The sequence below is a fragment of the Oreochromis aureus genome, linkage group 1 (assembly GCF_013358895.1).
Source record: "Oreochromis aureus strain Israel breed Guangdong linkage group 1, ZZ_aureus, whole genome shotgun sequence".
Taxonomy (NCBI): Eukaryota; Metazoa; Chordata; class Actinopteri; order Cichliformes; family Cichlidae; genus Oreochromis; species Oreochromis aureus.
The window spans coordinates 7,326,478-7,350,078 of record NC_052942.1 but is presented as its reverse complement, the minus strand read 5'-3'; the positions used below and the strand labels follow the sequence as shown (position 1 = coordinate 7,350,078).

Genomic DNA, 23,601 nt, shown 5'->3' with positions numbered 1-23,601 from the left:
ATGAATAATACTCATGCTCTTTGACTGTTGCATTGACTTAAAAGGTGACCGTATATCAATGGTGTGTCCCCAAAAATCCAGATGTTGGCAGCTGTCTCTTATTGAAAATGAAGAGTAAAATATAAGGGAAGGTGAAAGCTATGGGGTGATCATATTTAAGAAAAGGAATCAGAATATAAATATGTCTTTATTTACATTTCAGTAATACATACGGTATTATATGAACAGTCAACTGCAGGTGCACCAAATGGTCCTCAGTTATCATCAGCATGTATAAATAGCCAACTGTCGCCTCTTTTATAGCCGTGCTCTGATTTATCAGCCACTCTGCAGTTTTCAGTTCATCCAGGAGGCTAAAAACTGATGAAGCTAGACTCAAACTTAATTTGTCATCCACCAGAAAAGTCTTCAACCACAGGAATAAATACTTTATCTATTTTAGTGAGACGCTACCTTACGAAAAAAAACATGTCTTCTATAAGTCCCTAATCTGAAGACTTAAAAAAAAAACCAGGAATATTATAGTGTTGTTTGTTTTTTTCTTCATGCCACCTGTGCTCTCCTCCTCCTCCTGGAGGTAGATGTTTTTTGATGAAAATGAGTCCCTACACCGTCAGCTTTAGACAGGTTCTCAAATGTTGCTGGACTCGGCAGACAGATTGGAGATAGCAGTGCCGGTGTGAGGTGATCCAGGGCCTTGGGGGACCACGCTATCCCCAGGGGGGGCTGCAGTCTGATCTGTGCTGATCCTCTCTACAATGCTGGACAAACAGTCCAAACTGGAAATGACTGATGTTTTACTGCTGCTGCTGCTGCAATCTTTAGAGAAGAAACAGGAGAAATCAGTTTTGGTTTAGTTGCTTACTTAAAATTTTTGTTTCATAACCATGTAGCCCAGCTAGAAAAAAACAGAGCAGTAGAAAGTAATTTTTCGGTGTATGATGTAAACAATTTAGTGATTTCTTTCTTTCTTTTTTTGTTTAAAGGAAGATGTGAACAAATGAGATTATCTGTTGTCGTATAACTTGGCCAATCAGCAATGAGCTCCCAGCGACCCATGCTGTTGACCTTGATCACATGACTTTCTGTAGTTGCCATTTCATTCCTGTTCATACAATGCCATGTGCCCGAGAAACTAACGTTACCAAAGTCGAATTGCTAGGAGTTGCAAGCGAGTCTGCTGCTGCAGCACCCTGTCATTGGTGAGTAAGAAAAGTGGGGAAAACCTAATTTGTTAAGGAGAAAAGGGCAGACGTGTCGGGACGGAAAGTCCGCTAGCCGCTAAGCTAACAGCTAGAGCTCACGCTAGCAGAATTGAATGTGTTTATGTGCGTGAAATGGCTAGCGACTGCGACCGTATTACGTTTAAGAAAAAAGGGAAAGAAACAACAACAAAAAAAGAAACGGTCCTAACCAATTTTATTTGTAACAATTTATATCAGTTGTAAGCAGATTCTTATATTTTCAGTTGTGTTCTTTGAGTTGTTTATAATATGCAAGTCTGGTGAGCTACTGTGAGTTGCCGACTGCAGCTACAGTGTTAACTCTAGAAGCTGTGTTTTTGTGAACATTGTCAACCCTTCAGGTTGATAAAATTATAGCTCACCTAAGAGGATATGATGCTTCAGTGATATATTTTGTTGCACAACAGAGCTAGTTGAATTAAGATAAAAAGTTACACTGATACTTATTGTTCATTCTGAATGTTCTAAGTAAGTGTGGCTGTTTTACAACGTGTATGTAACTATATGGACCTGTGACCTGTTTATAGGTCAGGTTTTTTTGTTATCTGGTAAAAGGATGACTCGACAGATGGAACCAGTCTGAAGCAAGCCTCCTTCGAGGAGCAGCGATTCCACAGTTCCAGTTAACTGGATGGTGAGCCAACCCAAAAGTGAATAGGATTTGCTGAGGTTTTATTGAAGCCAAAGCTTCCTTCCCATTGAAGCTTCAGATACCTGCAGGACTAGGAACTTTCTTCTTCATCGGAGTGTGGTAGGACAAACGTTAAACAAACTGAACGGGCCCCAACGATCCATCAGTTACCAGACAGCTTTCTCTGAGTCAAATGTATCAGTGAATAATGTATGCGTGCACTTTTATTTAGTTTGTTATTTTGGGGGGAAATATTTTGTATTTTATTTTATTGCTTTCATTACATTTGTTTGCAGCTGCTGTGTGTCAAATATAACAAATTTGTGAACAGTCTACTCTGGTGTGGTCCCTCTTTATTGATGTTTATACCTTGGGCTCCTGCCGATCCTAGATTTTCTGATACTGGCTAGTGGGAATTTGGTCATTCTTGATAATAAATCGTAAGTTGGGTTACAACCAGCTTAAAAAAACCTAGGCACTATAAGAGTTACTGCTGCTGATAGTAGCCGGCACTAAGAGAAGTACTGATTGTATCAAAAGAGTAAATGGTCAAACATTAAGGAATGTAAAGCAACTCCTGCATAATTCTCCTTTGAACAACATGATGGTGCAGCAAATCAGTATAGGGTCCAAAATACCCTGTGTTCATTTTTCATGCTACTGTTCAAGCTTAATAATTATTCATAATTCACATTTTTATCATACTACCATAAATGTTTTAGCAGCTGACAGAGCACACTATACATTAAAAGAAAAAAAAATTTAAAAAAGGAGAGTATTGGTTTTGTCATCTGTCAAGATAGCAAGAACTTGCTATAGAACAATGTGATGTTGGCTGCCATCAATAACTACACCAAAACTCAGGTAAAATGTCAGCTTTTGGTGAAAGTTTTCATAAAGTTTTAAAGAGAGTTTATAAAACTACACTTGTGATGTCATTACACAGGAGATTTAGTAGAAAAGAGTGAAGACTGACTGATGGGTTAGCTCACTGGATTGAACTGGACTCAGTATATCAAAATGGTAATGGGTTTAAATCTGCCCTAAAACCATTTACTGTGTGTCTCCTTCCAGTTTTCCTGTCTTCTCTCCATTGTCCTTTCTTTTTAAAGGCCAACAAACCCCCATAAAAATGTATTTAAAAAGAGTAAAAGATGATTTTACATTAAAACAGAGAAGAAAAAAAGAGAGGCCATTTTAAACAATGAATATGTTTTATTAAATATTCAAATGTTATTACTCTCAAAGACTGTAAAGGATTTGTCAAATTAAAAAGAGAGCAAACACACAGTTGGAAAATAGCAAACTGATAGCAGTTTTATAAGAAGACAATACTGACAAACTCACCCTCTGCTGTCTGGCTGCAGTACGAAGCGTCACTGTTTTCACTTCTGGCTGAACTCGGAGAGATAAAATCCACCTGAAAACAAGGATCAGACCATGTCAGAATCAACCACAAACTTTTACAAAACTGATGGTTTTCTTGATATTTCAGCCTGACTAATTAATGCTGTCTCTGATTGTTTTATTTTATTACAGTAATCAAATCTGAGTCCTGTTTATAGCTAAATTTAGGCACTAAACTGAATTTTGAAACGGCTCATATACAGTAAACATGTAAGATATAGTACAAGAAATGCATTTGAAACAGCCGTCAAATGTGTATTTAAAACTGTGACAAATTAATAACTGCAAAACATTTCAGATGCATTTGAGTCCATTTTGCAGATTCCATTAAAAAAATTCTTCACTGTCGCCAACAATAAATATCCTCAACAGATTCTTTACATTTCACTAGGCAGCACATAAAGTGCCCAGCTGTTCACAGACTCACCAAGCCATCAGAGCAGTTGGAGTGGGGGCTGGAGGTTCCTGAGTCACTCCCGTAGTGTTCGAGCTGCGGGTAGAAGCTATCATCCTGGCCGTTCCTGAGCAGCGCCTGTAGTGACTCAATGTAGCTGATTGCATTGCGGAGGATCTCCACCTTGGGCAGTCTCTGGTTTGGATTGGATGCTGTGCAGCGTTTCAGTGTCTCGAATGCATCGTTGACTTTACTGAGTCGTCGCCTCTCACGCATGGTCGCCGCTTTCCTCCGGTCTGCATGGGTTGTCTTCCTCTTGCAGGCCTTGCAGGCCCACAGCAGGCAGTGACCTGCCTGGTGGAGGCCCCCAGGGGCCCTCACATGTTGGTCCTCCTCTTCTGTGACGGGGACGTGGTGCTGAAGATGGTCCTCTGACTTCAAAAAACTGGCATGCATCAACCGGGTGTCAAGGTCATCAAAAAAGTTCAGGTCACTGGTGCTGAAGCAGGGGTCGTAGAGGTCATCTGCTGAAGAGAGAACGAAGGGAAAGTCTGACAGATCCATCGGACTCCCTCCGAAAAATCAAAGGTGAGGCGGATGAAAAGGTTTCTTAAAAACTCCTTGTGATAACTGGAAAAAAACAATAAAAGTCTCCTTAATTAAAAAGCCTTAACATAAAAAAGAAGCTGCTCCCTGTCAGTCAGCTGGCGTTTCAAAAGCAAATTAAAATTGACTCTGTGGAGCTGAGAGTGTGTTTAAAGGGATAGTCTGTGGAACATCACCTCCCTTGGCTTAGTTTGTTTTTATAAATGAGGCAGTGTGGAGGCGGGGCATGTTGTGTAAGGGACCAATGGTGTGAGTGGTGTGTCTGTTTGAGAGTGTGTCTGAATGAGTGTGTAATGTGAGGTCACTGAGGTGAAACTCAGCAACAATAAGGAAGCAATAAAAAAAGCAATCGTGTCCATCTTTACAAATCATTCAGTCTGTTCTGAATACATGTTATGGTCCTAGTTAAGTGATTAAACACACGTGTGAATGGCCATTCAATAGCATCATTACACCTCTTCCTAAGATCCTTAGTTTGTTTCTGATACTGTCTTAAATCAAAGGTCCAGATCATCAAATGAGACAGGTCACTCTGAAGGAGAAATCAGTTCAATTGCTGCTCTAACGGTAATGACACTCTTTGAGAATGAATGTTATGCAGTGCAGTTTAAAGATAAGCCAGTTATATTAATAAAAGTTAGATGTGAAGTATTGTTAACTCCAAATGTTGTTTTTTTTTTTTTGCTATATCATACTGTGTATGATATATTTTTATTATATATTTTTTGTATCACATTTGATACATTGGATGTTTTCTGGCAACTTTTTGTTAACAACAATGTTAATTTTAGACAAAAAAAGAGTTTTGCCCATAACATTTTGAAATTATGGCAAGTTTTGATCATGTTGATGAGATAGAGGTCTCAGAAACTCATGTATCAAATACGATACAAAGGGCATTATATGGTTAAAATTACCAATGCGAAATATATCCAAAGGAAAGCTTAATTATTATTAATTTGCAACTTTGCAGTTATCTGACAATTTATGAAAGCTTGACACCGACCCTACTTCTGCTTTAAGATCCCAATGATTTTCCAATCACACCTGTGTAAAGGTGTGATAATATGCTCTTTTTCATTCTCAAACACATTTGTTTAAAGGTGAAGATCCATGCCACGGTAAATCAGAGAGAATTCCTTTCAGAAACAGTGCCATAACATTCAGCTTAATGTTAAAAAACAATAACCTACACAGGACATTTCAAAAGATTTTCTGCAATAAACAAGCACAATAGAAGAGATAGAATAGAGTTGTAATGAAGTTACACTAGACAAGCACAGTGATTTACTGTGGTGTCCTAATGATCCTGCTAAGCAGGTCAACGTGTCACACAGCCGTCAGGGCCAGATCTAAGAAAGAAACGGCTCCTTCTCCTCCCTCTGTGTGTGTGTGTGTGTGTGTGTGTGTGTGTGTGTGTGTGTGTGTGTGTGTGTGTGTGTGTGTGTGTGTGTGTGTGTGTGTGTGTGTGTGTGTGTGTGTGTGTGTGTGTGTGTGTGTGTGTGTGAGACTGGGAGATTTTATTAAAGGCAAAAACAATAAGGACATTGTAATTAGTGATTATTTTTAAAAGTAGACCTAATCATACCATTTTTCTTGCCTTCAGGGATCCAGACCTCACTTCACAGACTCCTTGCAGCTTAGTGGGAGAGCGTTAATTTTAGCAGCTCATGAAATCGAAGACAAGTGCCCTTCTAGCTGAGGTGAGCGCTGGTATCATTTTGGAATATACCCTCTTGCTCTCATATCCCCCCAGTTCAAGCGTAACCTTATGGCAATGCAAATGTCACTCTTGAAAGTGACAATGTTCATGTCATTGCAACTGGCAAAAAAATATAATAGGAAGGAGGAATTATGTAAATATACATTTGCATTGAGTACAAATGGAGTTTTGGAGGGTTTTTTTTTTTTACACAGAACGTGAGAGGTGCTAAGTTAACGGGTGACATTGCCCGTAGACATGAATGTTACAGTTTTTCTCAGTCGCTTTGGTGCGTTTCTCAGATCAGAATTGAAATTCTCATAACTATTAGTTCAACCTCCACAACACTCAGTCATTTGTGCACATCATAGTAGCAATTTCTCCCCTCTCTGAACAAACTGCAAATGATCTTGGACATGAATCAGTTGCTTCCATACATTTCCCTGCTGCTTCCTGACATTTCCATTTGCTTATGTCATGTCAGTCAAAAGTAATCATACCTATGGATGCTGAATAGTCGTTCCCAATAAAACTAATAGTCATACATCCATTGCTTGAGTCATCACACACAAAATTGTTGAACTAGTTATCACATGCCCTGCTAGCAGCCATGGATGCAGCATGTGATCACATCACAGCAGGGTCCTGCAGAGGATGGATTCGCCACTCCAGGAGATACTTTCCTCGCTGCATTGCGAGGGATAACATCTGTTGTGATGTAGATGAAAATATGTGGCCAGACAGACAGGAACGTCTGGATGTGCCAGAATGATTTACTGTACTGTTACATGTGCTGTTTATTGTTCACATTAGTGCACAGCTCTACCAAATGGGTGATTTTATGTTTACATGTATTCTACAGTGAACAAGTGACTGTAGCATATTTTTCTTTTGCACAATTCTGTAGGATTACAAACACTTCTACACAATGGAAATGTGAAACGTACGTATTCAGTGTCTCAGTTACTCCCAAGACTCCCATAACATCTACAGTGACTTCACTGCACATTTCAGATGGCTGTACAGGTAGGCCATAGTGCTGTCGTCAGCATTTTCAGGTGTCACCAATTGTTTTTGCAATGGGAAACACTGAAATTATAAACTGTCATAGTGGAAACATGACAATGCCATTTGACTATCTTGTTCATACAGATGGTGTCAAGACTTTTCATTTTGATGGCACTGGCAGTTTCATTGACATGGATACTTGCTTTTGAAGTATGGATAATCAATTCTGTGCATGTGACGTGCTTTTGCAGGCTGTCCACTAGGTTTTGCAGTTTGCACTAATTGTTTTGGGAAATGCACTAACTGCTGTGCAAATGTTGATGGTGTTCTGAGAACCGCACCAAAGCGACTGAGAAAAACTGTAATAGTAATTATCAGTCTCTATTTATTGGCCCAGTAATGGACTTGTGAGCTGTCCTGAGTGTACCCTGCCTCAGAGTACACCTAGGTAAGTATTTAAGAAAATAAAGAGGGGCACACAGAAGCTGAATGTTCACAAAATCATATCCAAACAACACAAGGTCAATATTCATATGTTATACGGACAGGAATACTGAGCCACCAAGAGGAATTGGTTGGCTGTGAAAACTCATGTCATTGAGCTTGGTGCTTGGTTACACTGATCTTAATGCCTGAGGAGGTTTGGAACTCTCAGCAGAGCGTTGGCAACTAGATAGATAGATAGATAGATAGATAGATAGATAGATAGATAGATAGATAGATAGATAGATAGATAGATAGATAGATAGATAGATAGATAGATAGATAGATAGATAGATAGATAGATAGATAGATAGATAGATAGATAGATAGATAGATAGATAGATAGATAGATAGATATTTTCATCGTGATGAAGGAACATTGTGTCTCACAGTGTGGCTCAGTAATGTGTTTTCATGGCTGTTACAATATATGAGACTCTGGATTACGATGACTTAAGTAGGCTCAGTGTTGCTTGATACTCATCTAATCTCATCATGACATGTTTTTACTATAACATAACAAAATATCACCAGACATTTCCTTTTATTTAACTCAGCCCTCTGGCTTTACTTTTAAACGGGGTATCTAGTTCTGTCTCCTCCATCAGCACAGGCTCAATTTGATACTGCAGTGTGCTATTAAGCAATACAAACTGCTGCCACTGCTACAATTCTGCCTTATAGTCTGATATTAAAGCTTATGACTAAGGCTGCAATCTGATGCTATGCAGCTGGAACTGTGCCTGAAAGATGCAACATCTAAGCAAGCCGCCAAAAAGATGCCTGGTCAGAGCCAACCAGAAACCAGATAGTACCGAGCTTTGAAGATGGGAGAGTCTGAATATTTGGCAGCTATGTGACCATGTAAAGCCATGGACTAAAAAATAAACAAACAAAAATTTACATTGCTAGATAACTTCTCACAGACTCATTATACTCATTATACAGACTCATTATACTTAGACTGGCTATTCGTGCACAAATACATGCAAGTATACAAACAGTTAAGGCGATTCACTCACTTTGCATTGAATTTCTGTTTGTGTCATCGGATAATAGAAATTTTTATTGAACAAGCCCTTTGTGTAGTCAGATAGAAACAAAGTGACTCATCTTTGACTATGTGATACTCATCTGATATTTTGGTGTTTCTGTGTTTCTGTGCTGATTTGCGGTGAATGTATCTGCTTTTTTGCAGAACTCCTCCCAAATTTCTCAAAATCCCCATCACGCATGTATGAGTTTGATGCCTGGGAAAAATACTCCTCATTACTTCGTCCAGTCTTACACCATCAGCTATACACTTCTTCTAATACTGGATGTGTGGGAGGCATGCCGATGTGAACATGTAATATTACATGAAATATAATTAACTAACTACACCACCACTACCAACTCTACGGTGTTAATTATTCATTTGATGCAGAAGAGCCTGGTATCAAAATGTAGACCTTCCTTATGCTTGTTTTGATCAGCGAGTTAATGATCGTGATGCTCCGGGTTGGCGTTAAAAAAAGATCATGCTGAACAAAAATGTGAATTTTGGCTTTAGATTGTGATGCTTGAGTGGAAATTGATTTGAATGCAGGTTTTATCTTTATTATGAAGATTTCAAAATGTTGGGGGGGAAAAGTGATTTTCTTTTTTTTCATGTAACATTTACAAACACATAGTTGTGTTCAGTGAAATACTGCTGTTGGAGTTGATTTCCAGGTGAATCCATTGTGATTTTGGCCAGGACTCCCTTGAAAAAGAGGTTTTTAATCTCAATGGGACATTCCTGGTTAAATAAAGGTTAAATAAAAAATAAAATAAAAATTAGTGCAAACTGCAAAACCTAGTGGATAGCCTGCAAAAGCACGTCACATGCACAGAATTGATTATCCATACCGCAAAAGCAAGTATCCATGTCAATGAAACTGCCAGTGCCATCAAAATGAAAAGTCTTGACACCATCCGTATGAACAAGATAGTCAAATGGCATTGTCATGTTTCCACTATGACAGTTTATAATTTCAGTGTTTCCCATTGCAAAAACAATTGGTGACACCTGAAAATGCTGACGACAGCACTATGGCCTACCTGTACAGCCATCTGAAATGTGCAGTGAAGTCACTGTAGATGTTATGGGAGTCTTGGGAGTAACTGAGACACTGAATACGTACGTTTCACATTTCCATTGTGTAGAAGTGTTTGTAATCCTACAGAATTGTGCAAAAGAAAAATATGCTACAGTCACTTGTTCACTGTAGAATACATGTAAACATAAAATCACCCATTTGGTAGAGCTGTGCACTAATGTGAACAATAAACAGCACATGTAACAGTACAGTAAATCATTCTGGCACATCCAGACGTTCCTGTCTGTCTGGCCACATATTTTCATCTACATCACAGCGAATGTCAGCTCTATCGTTGCATCGGGGAAAGTATCTTCTGGAGTGTCGAATCCACCCTCTGCAGGACTCTGCTGTGATGTGATCACAAGCTTTTGTAGATTCAGTATGCACCTCATGCCAATCCTGTCTGTTGGTTTACATTATATATATACACTTGTAGAGTAGGGGATACTGTAACGCGATTCACCTATGACTGTGTAGAAGAGGCTTTTCATTGGTTGCAAGTAAGAGTAACACACACCAATTTTCATTAGTGTGAGATAAGGTTCACCTGCGAAAAGTAATTTATGGAGATTTTCATGGAAACTCCTTAAAAATAGGGTTTTCAAAATGGGTGTGTCACGTCCGGTGTGGCAGACGTGTGGAGAAATAGGGAGGACCCAAGATGCGGCAGCTCTGGTGCAGGTGAGTTTATTTAACAGAAGGAAATACAAACAGCAGTGGCGAGGGTGAACTAGAAACTAAGAAAACCTAAACTGGAAAAACTAACAGAAACTAACCGTAAACAGATATGCAGGGAGGCACAGGGAAATCCATAGGAAGCCGGAGAGACGTAGGGAGACCGAGGGAAACAACACAGACGAACCAGCAACTAACAGAGGCAGACACGAGGTTTAAATACACAGAAGGATAACGAGGGAATGAGACACAAAAGGAGGGCACAGCTGGGAGTAATCAGACCTGACGAGACAGGGGAAGAGTAAACTGAACACACTGAGATAAGACAGAGACTTTTAAAGTAAAACAGGAAACACATGCACGTAATGACACCGACTCAAAACGCAGACTAAACACAGGGATACACTGGTAGGAAAGAATGAACACTAACCGAGGAAGAACAGAACCAAAATTACAATAATAGAAAACACAAAACGCTGGGTCAAAAGGACCCAGGATCATGACAGGGTGTACAAATTGTTTGACAAGTTGTTCAACAATTTTGAGTGCACTGACACAAGCAATGACATGAAGACTATTAGTTGTATGGACAATGACTATTCAGCCGGTACAAGTATAAATAATTGTGACATTCATGATCAAAGCAAGGAGATAGTGACCATTCTTTAGATATTTGTACTTACTCAACTGCTTCATGTCCAAAGGCATTTGCCTTTGGACGAAATGAACATGAAACCGCCACAAGGTTGTGCCAAAACGACTACATGTTGTGGAGGTTGAACTAACTGTTGTGCAAAGTTTAATTCTGTTGTGAGAAATGCACCAAAGCAACGGAGAAAAACTGTAAGTGCACAATAACCAAGGTGTGGGCAGAACTGAACATAAACTTAAACTGGGAAAACTAATACAAAAGAAGGACATGGAGCGAGGAGCAGAGAGACACGGAGAAACACGGAATAACATTAAATACACGAAAGATTCACAGGGAAACACAGACAACACGACGAGGAGCACAGGCAGACACACAGTATAAATACACACATCAGGTAATCAGGAAATGGCACACAGGAGGGGACACAGCTGGAATTAATGGACATAATGAGACACAGACCTACAAAGTAAAGCAGGAAACACACGGACTATTTACAACACAAATGCGGGGACCCGAACAGAGCACAGAGGGAAGACACAGGTAGGGATAATAAACACGACGACCAAACCCAAAGAACTAATACAAAATCAGGATAAACTAGAAAATGATAATAATAAACTTAAAGCGCTGGGTCACTGACCCAGGACCATGACACACAACCTTCAGCAGTCAAAGGAGATATCAGTGCGAGTTCAGGTTATCATTTCTGGAAGTTGCAAAAATCAATCAAAAAGAGAGTATCAACAATTAACAGACTAGGACATATTTGGAAAAGAAAACAAAATTCTTTCATAATTAAATTCAGCTCAATTCAATTTTCTTTATGTCACATCAATTTACAACAACAGTCGCCTTTATATTGTAAGGTAAAGACCCTACAACAATACAGAGAAACCCCACCAGTCTGACAATCCCCTATGAGCAAGCACTTGGCAACAGTGCAAAGGAAAAAACTCCCTTTTCTCCTGTTTGGGGTGAGGGGAGAAAGACAAAGACAAGACAAAAGACACACTGCGGGAGAAAGGATTGATTAGTAATGATTAAATGTGACAGTTATAAAACTGTATAACTGTATAAATACACTATCTGTGTATAAATACACAGATAGTGAAAAGAGTGAAGAAGAAATTCTCAGTGCATCATGGGAAGCCTCCAGCAGCCTCGGCCTATTGCAGCATGACCCAGGAATGATTCAGGGTTACCTGATCCAGCCCTAACTATAAGCTTCATCAAAAAGGAAAGTTTTAAATCTAATCTTAAAGTTGAGAGGGTGTGTGTCTGAATCCAGACTGGGAGCTGGTTCCATAATAGAGATTTCTGATAGATGAAGATCTCTCTACTATGCATTCCATTCTACTGCGTAAGCCTGCAGAGAGTAGAGTGCTCTTTTAGGATAATAAGGTTCTTTAAGATATGATGGGGCCGGATTATTTAAGATTTTGTATGTGAGAAAAAGCCTTTCAAATTCAATTCTACAGGGAGCCAATGAAGGGAAGATAATATGGGAGAAATATGCTCTTTCTTTCTAGTCCCTGTCAGTACTCTCACTGCAGCATTCTCGATCAACTGAAGGCTTTTCATGAATTTTTTAGAGCGACCTCATAATATTGATTTAGCCTAGACGTAATAAATGCATGAACTAGTTTGGATGCTCACATGATTCTTTCCATGATTAAATAAACCCTTCACAACATCAGCCATGTGGAGAACCCTCTCCAAGAGGTAGATACTGTAAGCCATCAAGCTACAGAAAGGCTCAGCACATTTTTTCAGTTCCTTGAATTAAAGGTCAGTCTGTGGTTCAGTTTTGTTTTTTCCTCTACATGTTCTGTTGTGGCTTACATAGCTAAAATTGTGAAAAATCAATTACTTTGCAAACACATTTTTAATATATTTGTAAATATTTTAGTTGTACAGGTTTACACACTTTTGACAAAATATATCTGTTCAGAAGTCTTCATGATTCATAGCTCTGATAACGATTATCCAATGTGCCTCAAGCACATTGGATAATCGTTTTCTTGAAGAAGCCATAAAAGTCTCTAGAAGGAAGCTGCTGATTGCTACACTGATGTGACGGAGGAGCGGAGGTGGAGTTTGACAGGTGCATGGCTTCACTCTCGGGACAAGCTGAGTGAAGGTACTACTGTGATTATGAATTACTATTTCCTGTTGAGTGCTGAGGTGGCCTACCTCTGAGACTGGCATGACTAAATGCTCTAATACGCTGTGAGTAACACACTGAGAAGCACCGCAGATTAGTTAAACATGTTCACTCTATGTCTTAAGGATGTCTTCACCTAAAGGCATCCTTAAGACAGCCTCATGGTGGTGTTAGGAGAATCCTAGAAATACATTTAGCGGGATACAAAGAAGGTTTAAAATCATAACCAGTAATGTCATGTGCAAATTTCTATTGCACTATTGCAAAACAGTTACACTCAGGGGACGGACTTGTCTGTGTGCCGTTGTGAGCACATCACTATATAAAATAGAGTCTGGCGTGTCACAGTCTTGTAAACTCAGTTCTCAGAAATGTTCTACTTGCTCATAAATACCATATCAATGCGTTACTCTTCTTGTAAACATAGGCCCTCCCACAGGCACCATAAATACTGTAGATGTTGTGTCATAATTGCTATAAGCATTCTGAGTGGGGTGCATACAGTAAGTGACCATTGCAGGGACAGTGGGTGACACTGGCTGAAGGTTAACGTGCAGCAGCAGCTACAGCTTCCTCTTGTCTGATCTTCAGCTCCACTTATTCATGTTCGACTTCTCACTGAATCTGTGAGGAAAAAGAATGATGTTTTTAAACATTTAACGCACAACAAAGTTTTTGAACAAGTTTTTTAAGCACGTAATTTTTCCAGAAAGTCTGCATGGTATTCCCCTGCGTTGTGAAACACACTGAGTTATGATTCACCACTATTAAGAGGAAATGAGAGAAATGTGCATGTTTAACCGGTTGTTGGGAAGATTTTAGCAAGTCGAGGCTGACTTTTAATAGCAAGACAACTCAGGTTATCTGTGCAGGTATTTTATCTTTGGTAATAAATAGTAAAGTTATAGTTAAACTTTAGTTAATTGTTGTTTTACAGAACTATGTCACTGTTCAGGAGCAATGAAATGATAATGAATTGTGCTTACTTTCATAGTTGGATTGTAAATCAACCCATTAATATTATTAATATTATTATTAATATTATTATTTAGATAATTATTTAGATAATGAACATGTTGCAAAATGTGGTCAAGTTTCCTAATTACTGCTTAGTTTTATTTTCACTATCACTAGCTGGTTAGGAAAGGACTGTGGTTTGGGTTAAGGCGCTAACGCTGAGTAGTGAGTGATGAGGGTTGCACTGTTGCTGTAACATGTGCATTACTGACACTAAAGGACGCTTTGTGCATATCTATGGAAGACCTGTAGCTTTAACAACACAGCAATATTTCATGCTATGGAATTGATAAAGTTTAAAGTTTAAATGCTCAGCAATTAAACTTTTGTGACAATATCATAGTAACATTTAGTAATCATTTACAAATACATAACAGGCCCTGTGGTGGACATAATGTTATGTGTGCAGATGTCAACGGTGTAGTGTTATTGTCCCTTATAAGCTGACATAAAACATAAGGCACCAACAGATTTGTAAAATAGTGATATCTTACTGAAAAGAAGAAATCATTCACACAATCTGTAACTCATCCACTCGTCATGTGCTTTAGTCACGAGAACACATCAGCTCTTCCTCTTCTGTCTTCGTTTATCTCAGAGGTTAAAGGTCAAAGCAGTTCAACCTGCTCTCCCTATCTGTTGTTCCCATTGTGACAAAGCCTTCCAGCCACTTCCTGAAGAGGGGACAAATGTCCAGCCACCACCAGCCCCCCCACCCCCTCTCGGGCCCCAAACATCACTGGTATCTGGCCTTGTGATCAGCAGCTCTGTCATGGGGATGTTGGAGGTAAGCAACCCCACGGCTGGATGTAAACCACAGCAAAGCTGCTGCTCTGTGCAAAGGCACAGATTTAAAAGAAGCACTAAATGTTGATAGCCCTGATGTATTTCATGAGCTTTTGGCCTCAAACAGTAAGGAATGAATGGACAAACCAGCATCTCAAAGTCGAAATCTGTTCTTTTATTTACAGTTTAAAAGAAAAGAAAGAAATAAAAGAAAATCAACACCCTTTCATTATACACAAAGAGTCAGCTGTCATACACTACCTTCCAGATCTTTTTTGTTTGTTTGATGTTTTTTTTTTTTTTTTTTTTTTTTTGTCCAACTACTTCTCAAAATCCCTGAAATATTTACTAATTTTTACAAATCAGCACATTTAATAAATGTGCTAATATGTACTATATGACACAAAATGGTAAGTCAAATTTTTTAACAACATAATTTGTTAGATGCTTGCACTTTGTACTTCATCAAAACCATTATAGTTATTATTATGCAACATGGGAAAAAAAGGGTTATAAGTTTGTTTCATGTTATGTGCAATTTGCCCCTCCTGATATTATTTGGTGAAGAATTTATGTTACCAAGAACTTAACACAGCTCTGTCAGAGCTGATGCTCCATGTGTCACAATCTTTTGAGCATGCATACAGAAACACTTGCAGAACACAAGGAATTCTCAGTGAGATTCCCTTTAGTCACTGTATACGATAAAGCGCATCAGATTACTGTAATGCCCAGTACGTGCTCGTGTTCTGGATTCAGCGTGTGCACTGGAAAACAGCACAACAGAGAAACATGAGGAAAGTCCAGCAGAGCGTTAGTGCAAACATGAGAACATAATGAGGGAGTTGCCTAAAACAATTTAGAAGAAAATACAGGAGTTTTAAAAAGTTTTTCAATGTGTTCCGATTCCAACTAGACTTGAAGGACCACAAGTCTTACATGGGGTTTTTATGTTTTTGAATGTAGCAGCACGTGTTACACATAAGTATTTCATCTGAAGCGGCTACAGCTTACATTTTAGTTAGTAAATTACATATATATTTATATGCCCTTCTGTCTGATCAGCTGAATATCCCAAATTAATCAGTAGAACATAGAAAAATCTCAGTGATAATAGAAGGAAGCGGAATGGATTAGAAACTGCAGTTAATAGGATGCACACTGTACATGTACTACACCATGCCTGATGTTATTCTCACTAACCTGTTTTTGCTGCTGTTAGTGATGGACACCATGATTTTGTGTACACACGCACACACACACACACACACACACACACACACACACACACACACACTCTCTCGTTGGGTATTCATATGGACATCTAATTGATATAATGTTTACTATAACCCTAACCATCAAAAATGAATGCCTAACCTTTACCCTTACCCAAAACCTAACCATAACCTAATTATAGCCCTGACACTAAAACCACATTTTGAGTCTCAAAAATGCCTTCAAAGTTATGGGGACCAGGATTTTGGTCTGTTGGTCCCCACGAGTATAGTAAACTTCCAATTTATGGTCCCCACAAAGGTATGAATACACGCCCACATACACACATTTGGAGAGAGAGATCACATTTCTATCAATGGGGACTCTTCTCCTCACTGTAACCTAAAACCAAGTCTCCACCCAAAAATGTTTTACATTACGGGGACTTTCTATTAGTGCACATGAAACAAGAGGCAAATCACGAGATCACCGTACTTTAAGTAAAATAAGTATACACAGCCGCAGACACACACTAATGCTATGTATGTTTCTGCAGCTGCTTTGAGCTTGTCAAGCTGACAGCCACTGTACGCCTGATCGCACATTTTTCACTGACTGGGGCTCTGCTGAGCACCTCGGTGCAGAGCTGGGAACAGGTTTAGGAATATGATGAGCGCTCATAGGTATCTCTGTGGCCATGTGGATGACACATAATCTACTGTGTTCGTGTTTACTATTTTCTGTATGCTCTTTGTACATAATTACTATTTTTTAAAATAGTTCAATCTTTTTGTAGCTGAGAAAACTCAACATTTAAAGGCAGTAAATAACAGTAAATGATGAATTTGGCAATTTAACAATTTAGAGTAAGCTGTAAATATACTTTTTGCTTTTGTTCATTTACTTCAAGGTTTCTTGTGCTAACAGACGTTACAGTAATGCACATATAGGCTAAGCACTGCATCCAAAGGAAACTCTTAGCAAACAAACAGTGATTCTCTTTTTTTCCTCCTTATTCGTGAACAATTGGGATACGACTCACTGTTAACCCTAGAGGATTTAAAGTTTAAAGGAAACACAACTGCACAGTAAGAAATAAAGATATTGTTAAGAAAGTGATAGCAGCCACTCAGTGAGTATTTGTTATAATTTATTTGTTATAAGCTGAAGGCCAGACAAGTGCTTTTCTTTATCATCTCTACAGATGAACTGCTGGCTGGTGTGTTGCTGAGAATAAAAACAGAACGGGATTTCATCCAGAAATCTGGCAATAGCAAGCTGAACACTACCTCTGAAACCAAGTTAAGTTCAGATACTTTCCAGAAAGCATACTCAGTCAGCTCTATTTAGTGCTGCAGATACCAGCTCGGCACTGCTTATCAGTTACATGTTTGGTGATGTCAGTGAGTATTTTCAGCTGCCATCCAGCCAGCTGGACGTCAGCAGTCGTCAGCAGCTGCGTCACTGCAGGCCTCATCAGATGATCACTATGTGCCCTTCTCAGACCCTTACACGAAGTGTGGCTCGCTAAAATCAGGTCAGTTATGACTGTGGACCGATTCATTTGGTGATGTCTCATTATCCTCTGTTATCCCAAATCATATTTTCTCTCGCGCACAGCATTCATTCACAGGTCACCATCTCTCTTAATAGAGCCACCCTGGACCTGTTGAAGTTACATTTGTTGGCCTTGGGCCACTACAGGGCAGGACAAGAATAAAATCAGCTCATCTGGTTAGAAAATAATCAGAGCAACGTTTTTTTAAAGGACATCTTTAATGAAAATGAAAATGTACATTTGTATGATACAAATCCTCTTTAACTTGAACATCCAGGTGAGTCTGCGGGAAACACGTTAAAAATTTAGTCCACAAAACACATCTCCTAACATTTTCACCACTTTCACTATGTAATCGGAGTAAAATCAAATGAAAGTCTGGGATTCAGTTAAGTAGGTTTCTTCTTCAAATGGGCCGAAAGCATCTCTTACTGTTTTTTGTCCATTTCACTGGAACAGCTGCGCCCTATCAAACTCCAATAAATAAATAAAGTGCTCCACGTACAGCTGGATTTAGATCAGTTAATACACCTCACTAATGTTGATTGAATACATTTCACATCACTGAATATACATTTTATTGTTATCTTTCTAAAAGTCAAATATCTAAACAGTTCATATTGCAAATTATTATGACGCTAGCGATTTAAATTATTTACAAAAAAGAAGGCACAGCATGAGAAATTATGGGTAAAATATGAATCTGATAATGGTGATAGATTGCACTGAACTGAGGACATGTTCTTATTTCCCGATTATCCACATTCCCACTTCTTTAAACGCCACTACTTCCAGTTATCACAAGCACGCTCAGACAGGACAAGCTCAGAAAAGACCTTTCCCCTCAATGAACACGTTCTTCTCTCTAGGCTGGTGGGGAGGTGGCAGTACAGACACAAAAGCAGAAAGTTTCACCCTGCACAGCATAATTTTAAAGGTACTAGCTTCTCGTTACATTAGCACATTTGTGTATCTGTGAAATAACCAAACACTTACATTAAAAGGACATAAGTGTTTTGGTTTTAAGAACTGACTCCTGGGCAGGCCTGGGAGCAACTGCCAGTACTGCTGCATTAAACAATCCTGTAAAAATAGAAAAAAAAGAACCTTTCTGATGTACTTCTACTACAAGTGATGGCCAAGTTTGAATGCCATAGAAAATACGATTCGATATTTAAAATATTAAAAACTGTAATGCAAACCAGTCAAGTTAGCAACTGCATCAGGCTCGTTAATATTCTTTATTCACCATATAATAAGTCACACAATTATCAGCATCCTCACATAGTTAATACAGGAAACTATGTGTCTTGGTGAGGAAATGTGGGCTCTTACTTTCAGTAGTGATCTGTTGCACAACTTTTAGAAAAGTTGGGGGGAAAAGTCTAGAAATGATTAGGAAATCATCACAATAGTGTAAGTGAAAAATCCTCTGGCAAATGAGAGAAACATTATTTAAATGAGTCACAAGGCAAATATTTACTGGTTTTAGTTTCTCAGTGGATCATTTGCTAAGATTTCTTGTTAGGTATTTGAATTGCTGGACAATCAAAAGTGATGACAATACCTTGAGCTCTAAGGTTGTGACAGTTATTTTTTTTGTTTTTTGTTTTTTTTTTAAATAATATTCTCATATTGCATAGACTGAGTATATAATTAATGATGGAAATCCTCACATTTAAAAACATTAGCCCTAGAAATAATTGACTTGGGCACTGATAAACAGCAGAAAATGAATGGATGAATGAATCGATGGAATAGGCTTTTAAATTTCTAAATGCCTTAGTCCACATATGACATGCACTTATCTGAAATTACACACAAAAGCATCATTTTAACTAAAGCTACTACCAACCACAGGCTAGGAAAAGATTATATCCTTGATTTACTTTTTAATAGGTAGTATTTATTGGCCAGCAGAGCTCAATTCACTGCAACAAAAGAAAGAAGCAAATCAAGAAAACATCTTCGTCAGTCTCATAACGCATGCAATGGAAACAACACAACACAACTAAACACAGCAAAAAACCTATTTTTTATTCAGAAAAAGGCTGTCCTCCTTCACTTACACCGAAAGCAGATTAGAAAGTGATTTTTAACGGAAAGTTTAAACAAGATGAATGATTATAGTAATATGAGTCAATGCTCATAACATTTCTTTTAATTCAACTTGATAATTTAACGAATAGTGAAAAAGAAAAAAATGTTTTGAGATTGAAGGTGCTTCCTTCCTTCCGCTTTGCAGCTACCGGCTAAGGAAGGAGACCTGCTTGTCTGTCCTGCAGTTACCACCTCCCTGCCAGCAGAGGGAGCAAAACGACTTCTGTGATCATTTATTACACAATCTCCATAAATCATGCTAAACCTGCTAATCATAGCTCAGTATCCATCTTGGCCAACATCCTAAAATAGCACAGCCGACATTTCTTCTTCTGTATCTTGTGAGTTTAAATCATGTAGCTCTGAACACACAGTGTATGTGTTTGTATTTGCATGTGAGTGTGGGGATGCACTATGTTTAGGACCACTGGCATGAGCAGTCAGTGGGCTCCTGGATAGTGTAGCTGACCCAGGTTGAGTTGCTGCTGCAGTAAAGCTGCACAGAGCGCCTCTGCAGCCCAGTCTCTCTGCAGCACTTGCAGAAGCGAGCGTACGTATTGATGTTGTAGTTGTAGATGCTGGCAGAAGGACACTTTCCATCACACGACACGATGTTCACCTGAAAATAGAAAGGCAGATGTCTTTCATGTAGAAGGAGCAGACAGAAGGCCATCAAATAAATGCACAAGTAAACTTTGGGAAGGAGAGGCAGCCATGTTAAGCTTAAACATGAGCAATATCAAAAACTATAAACACCAAATACTGAAAATTGAAATAACTCCTGTTGATGGCTTCAAAAAATTTAGTGTTAACTGTTCAGATGGTGCACATCAAATAATCTCCTGGAGAAATCATGACCACCACAGCTTCCAGAATACTTTCAGCTAGCCAATGACATTGCTGCACTTGCATGAACAAAAACTCTACACACACTGCAAGAAATGGAAGGTTAAAATAGGATGCTAATAACAAGCTGCAACCACTGAAAGTCAGATGTAAGGGTTTACCGGTCTGTTGCTGCGGCAGTCATTCTTCCTGATGGTCATCCTCACTGTCACCTTCTGACATGACTTTCCGTCTTCTTTGCCTGTTCACACAACAAGCCAGAAGGAATTCATTGGAATGAAGGTAAAAAATACTCATAAGATAATAAGGATCTAAACAAACAAACAGGAACAGGGAGGATGAGGACAGAGGAAGGAAGGCGATCAAGAGCCCTGAGAAGCTCAGAAGCTGTTGATCATGCAGAAGTAGTTTAGCCATACATAACATGAAAGGAATAAAACCGAGGATGTGTGTATAAGAACTTTGCAGCTAAAAGCATAAATGAGAAAACTTTCCAGTCAGGGAGAAATGATCAATGAGACTCAGCATAAACATTCAAAACTGCTGGAAGGATAAAATCTGTCATGCATTTATTCTCAACATAAATTAGCTTCGACTACAAACAAAATAAGCTGATGTTTAAATAAATTTAACAAAGACAGAAACACAAACAAAACATGAAATCTGCCATCAACACACATAGCATTAAATTAAGATGTTATGGGTGCCATTTAGTTTTCTCATAATGAATCTCAGGACACTTTCTCTGCCGCTTTGACTGTCGCCTGTGTTATTAAGCTGCTGTGTCATTGATCTGGACTAAATGTGTGTTAGTTTGTTTGAAGCTACTCTCTGTAGACTTACATCGTTAACTCAATTAAACTCATTTTATTGTTTATTTTAAGATTTTATTGTAAAACCAAATATTTTGTACCCCTAATCCTTCCACCCTAAAATGAATTACTGCTTCCTTGTTTGCACGGATGATACTACTAAAAGGATGAAATGCCACACACAGAAGATTCAGTTTCCCACACAGCTCCCTTGGAGGGCTGCAGCTATAGTGCAGCATCATGCAAATCTTCTACAGCAGTTCAATGAAAAAAGACCCCCAGCACTCCCAGCACCATCCCACTTCACTATCTAGTGACACATGCAGATGTCTAAGCCCGACTACTGGGCCACTACCAACAGTACATTGTTGGCAATCAACAATGCACTGCCCAAACAGTGCTAAATGGGGAAAAAGTTTATTTGTTGTGTACATGTACACATGGGATCAAGGGAAAAGGAGGAGGGGGGTGTTCTGTCCTCTCAAGTGTGATGTCCTTTTTCATGTAAACCAATTAGACTATATAATTATATTTCTAAAGCCAAGTGAGGTAGAAAGCAAGGAGGAAGCTACATCAATGATGTTTTTTTTCCACATGGACCTGGAGTGAGACAACAGTTGAGATGACTTTTCTGCAGAGGGGAGTAGGTGTCAGTCAGACTTTGGGGTTTCCTGTGTGTGTTCTGTTTTTTTTTTTTTTTTTAGAGGGAGTACATTGTTGAATATCAACAATGGCACTGGCAAGCCTTGTTGTTTGGTACCTCTTTCACAGTTTGTGTTAACTGTGGGACTCAGGGGGCTAACAGGGAAAGGGAAGAGAGGGTATCCAGTACCTGGTGGGATTGGTACACGATGGTGAGCTGCAGCACATAAACCATAAACCCACTTGCATGTCTTCAGTTGCTTTTCAGTGACAAGAGCTTTAATCATTTGGCATTTTAGAGGAAGTCTGTCATTACTTGTACTGATGACACAGAGTCCACTGAAAAGCACACTGACAGTTTTCTGATGTAAATAAAGAGAAGACAAATGTAACGGAAAACAGCAGCTGGGATCCACACGTGAGCCAATTCAGACAATGTGACTGAGGATTTTAGACTGAAACGAGCAAACTGAAGGGCAAACATGTTGAAAACATGTTGAGCGGCAGATGAAGGCGCTCTTCAGTGTCAGCTGCAGCCTACAGCTCTACGCTAACTACACAACTGCTGCTGTAATGCTCTCATTAGATACTCACACGTCTTGCAGCATCCATCCATGTAGCTTACAACAGTTCCACCGATCTGAGTGAAGACGAGAGTCACAACGTTAACACAAACACAGAAAATTAATTTTATCTCCACAGTTTATCAAAGTTCAGAATCTGTGCTTGACATTCTTAAGCTAAACTTTTGTGTAACTACTGAACATGCCGTGGATTCATTAATCAAACTTTTTAAGTCAGCTACCATTATTCTGTAGAAATATGACATCTTGCAGTAGTTTTAATTACTTTGAGGCTGCTTAAACTTAAATTTAATATGGATCAGCCTGGCTGTCTGTTTGAGAATCACTTTTTTGCATCATTATCACACAACAAAATGTTTTTGATGAAAAAAAAGATCTCTACAGAACATGTGTGTATTAAGACTGCAAGATTTCCCTTCCAAAGGATACGTTAACACATTATAACCTGTGTGTGTGTGTGTGTGTGTGTTGCATGCTGCATGCTGACCTTCATACACTCTGTTTCATTGAAGGGAGGGCAGCTGAAGGAGTAGGAGATGAGTGTGGGCCCAGCCACAGTGTCTGTGCAGTCAAACTTCATGCAGTTTGATACCCAGGATCTTCCCGGCTGAAAAACACTGACGACATCAGCAACTGAACTACAATGACCAACTTAATTTGACTTACAGCAACATGGGAAAGAGATTGGTGACGTATGATCAGCCTTCTTACTTTGTGTGAGTCCGCCTGAGATCATTTTTAAATCAAAGCTGGATAAAGTTAGGACTAAGACCAAGTCAATGTGCTGTTAAGTCGGACTATAATTGTCAAATCACCATCGACTAATTAAACTAACAGTAATCAATTTCAAAGATAAGAAAAAATATACAGTAATAAGTATTGTGTTGCTGAGGTTAAACAAAAAACTACATAATATGCTAGCTAGCTAATATGCCAGCTTGCTAACTTCGTC

General features: G+C 38.9%; 2 protein-coding genes and 1 long non-coding RNA gene across 3 annotated transcripts in view; 1 reads left to right on the top strand and 2 right to left on the bottom strand.

The window, feature by feature from the left end:
- Positions 1 to 174: 174 nt before the first annotated feature.
- LOC116312441 (myoblast determination protein 1 homolog) lies at positions 175 to 4,511 on the bottom strand. Its single transcript, XM_031729854.2, has 3 exons — positions 3,710 to 4,511; positions 3,223 to 3,295; positions 175 to 819 (listed from the first exon to the last, which is right to left on the bottom strand). Exons 1-3 carry the CDS (start codon positions 4,238 to 4,240, stop codon positions 632 to 634), a joined length of 792 nt encoding a protein of 263 aa, XP_031585714.1. The 5' UTR covers positions 4,241 to 4,511; the 3' UTR covers positions 175 to 631.
- Positions 4,220 to 17,430, top strand: LOC120434038. Its single transcript, XR_005608906.1, has 4 exons — positions 4,220 to 4,264; positions 5,889 to 5,985; positions 14,766 to 14,893; positions 17,312 to 17,430. It is a non-coding gene; the product is annotated as an uncharacterized LOC120434038 (long non-coding RNA).
- Positions 17,431 to 19,549: 2,119 nt separating this feature from the next.
- Positions 19,550 to 23,601, bottom strand: part of otog (otogelin) — a 120,765-nt gene continuing 116,713 nt past the window's right edge. The window contains exons 53-56 of the mRNA XM_039601332.1: positions 23,137 to 23,256; positions 22,660 to 22,705; positions 20,773 to 20,852; positions 19,550 to 20,384 (exon numbers count right to left, since the gene is read on the bottom strand). Coding sequence (XP_039457266.1) covers positions 20,184 to 20,384; positions 20,773 to 20,852; positions 22,660 to 22,705; positions 23,137 to 23,256 — 447 coding nt within the window. The 3' untranslated portion in view covers positions 19,550 to 20,183. The remainder of the gene's footprint in view (positions 20,385 to 20,772; positions 20,853 to 22,659; positions 22,706 to 23,136; positions 23,257 to 23,601) is intronic.

Bases quoted from the DNA above. Each gene is read 5' to 3' on its own strand.
- LOC116312441 (XM_031729854.2), bottom strand. From the start codon at position 4,240: ATGGATCTGTCAGACTTTCCCTTCGTTCTCTCTTCAGCAGATGACCTC. The intron at 3,296-3,709 runs GTGAGTCTGTGA...CCTTGTTTTCAG, and splicing joins CCAACTGCTCTGATGGCTTG to GTGGATTTTATCTCTCCGAG. The intron at 820-3,222 runs GTGAGTTTGTCA...TCTTCTCTAAAG, and splicing joins CTGCAGCCAGACAGCAGAGG to ATTGCAGCAGCAGCAGCAGT.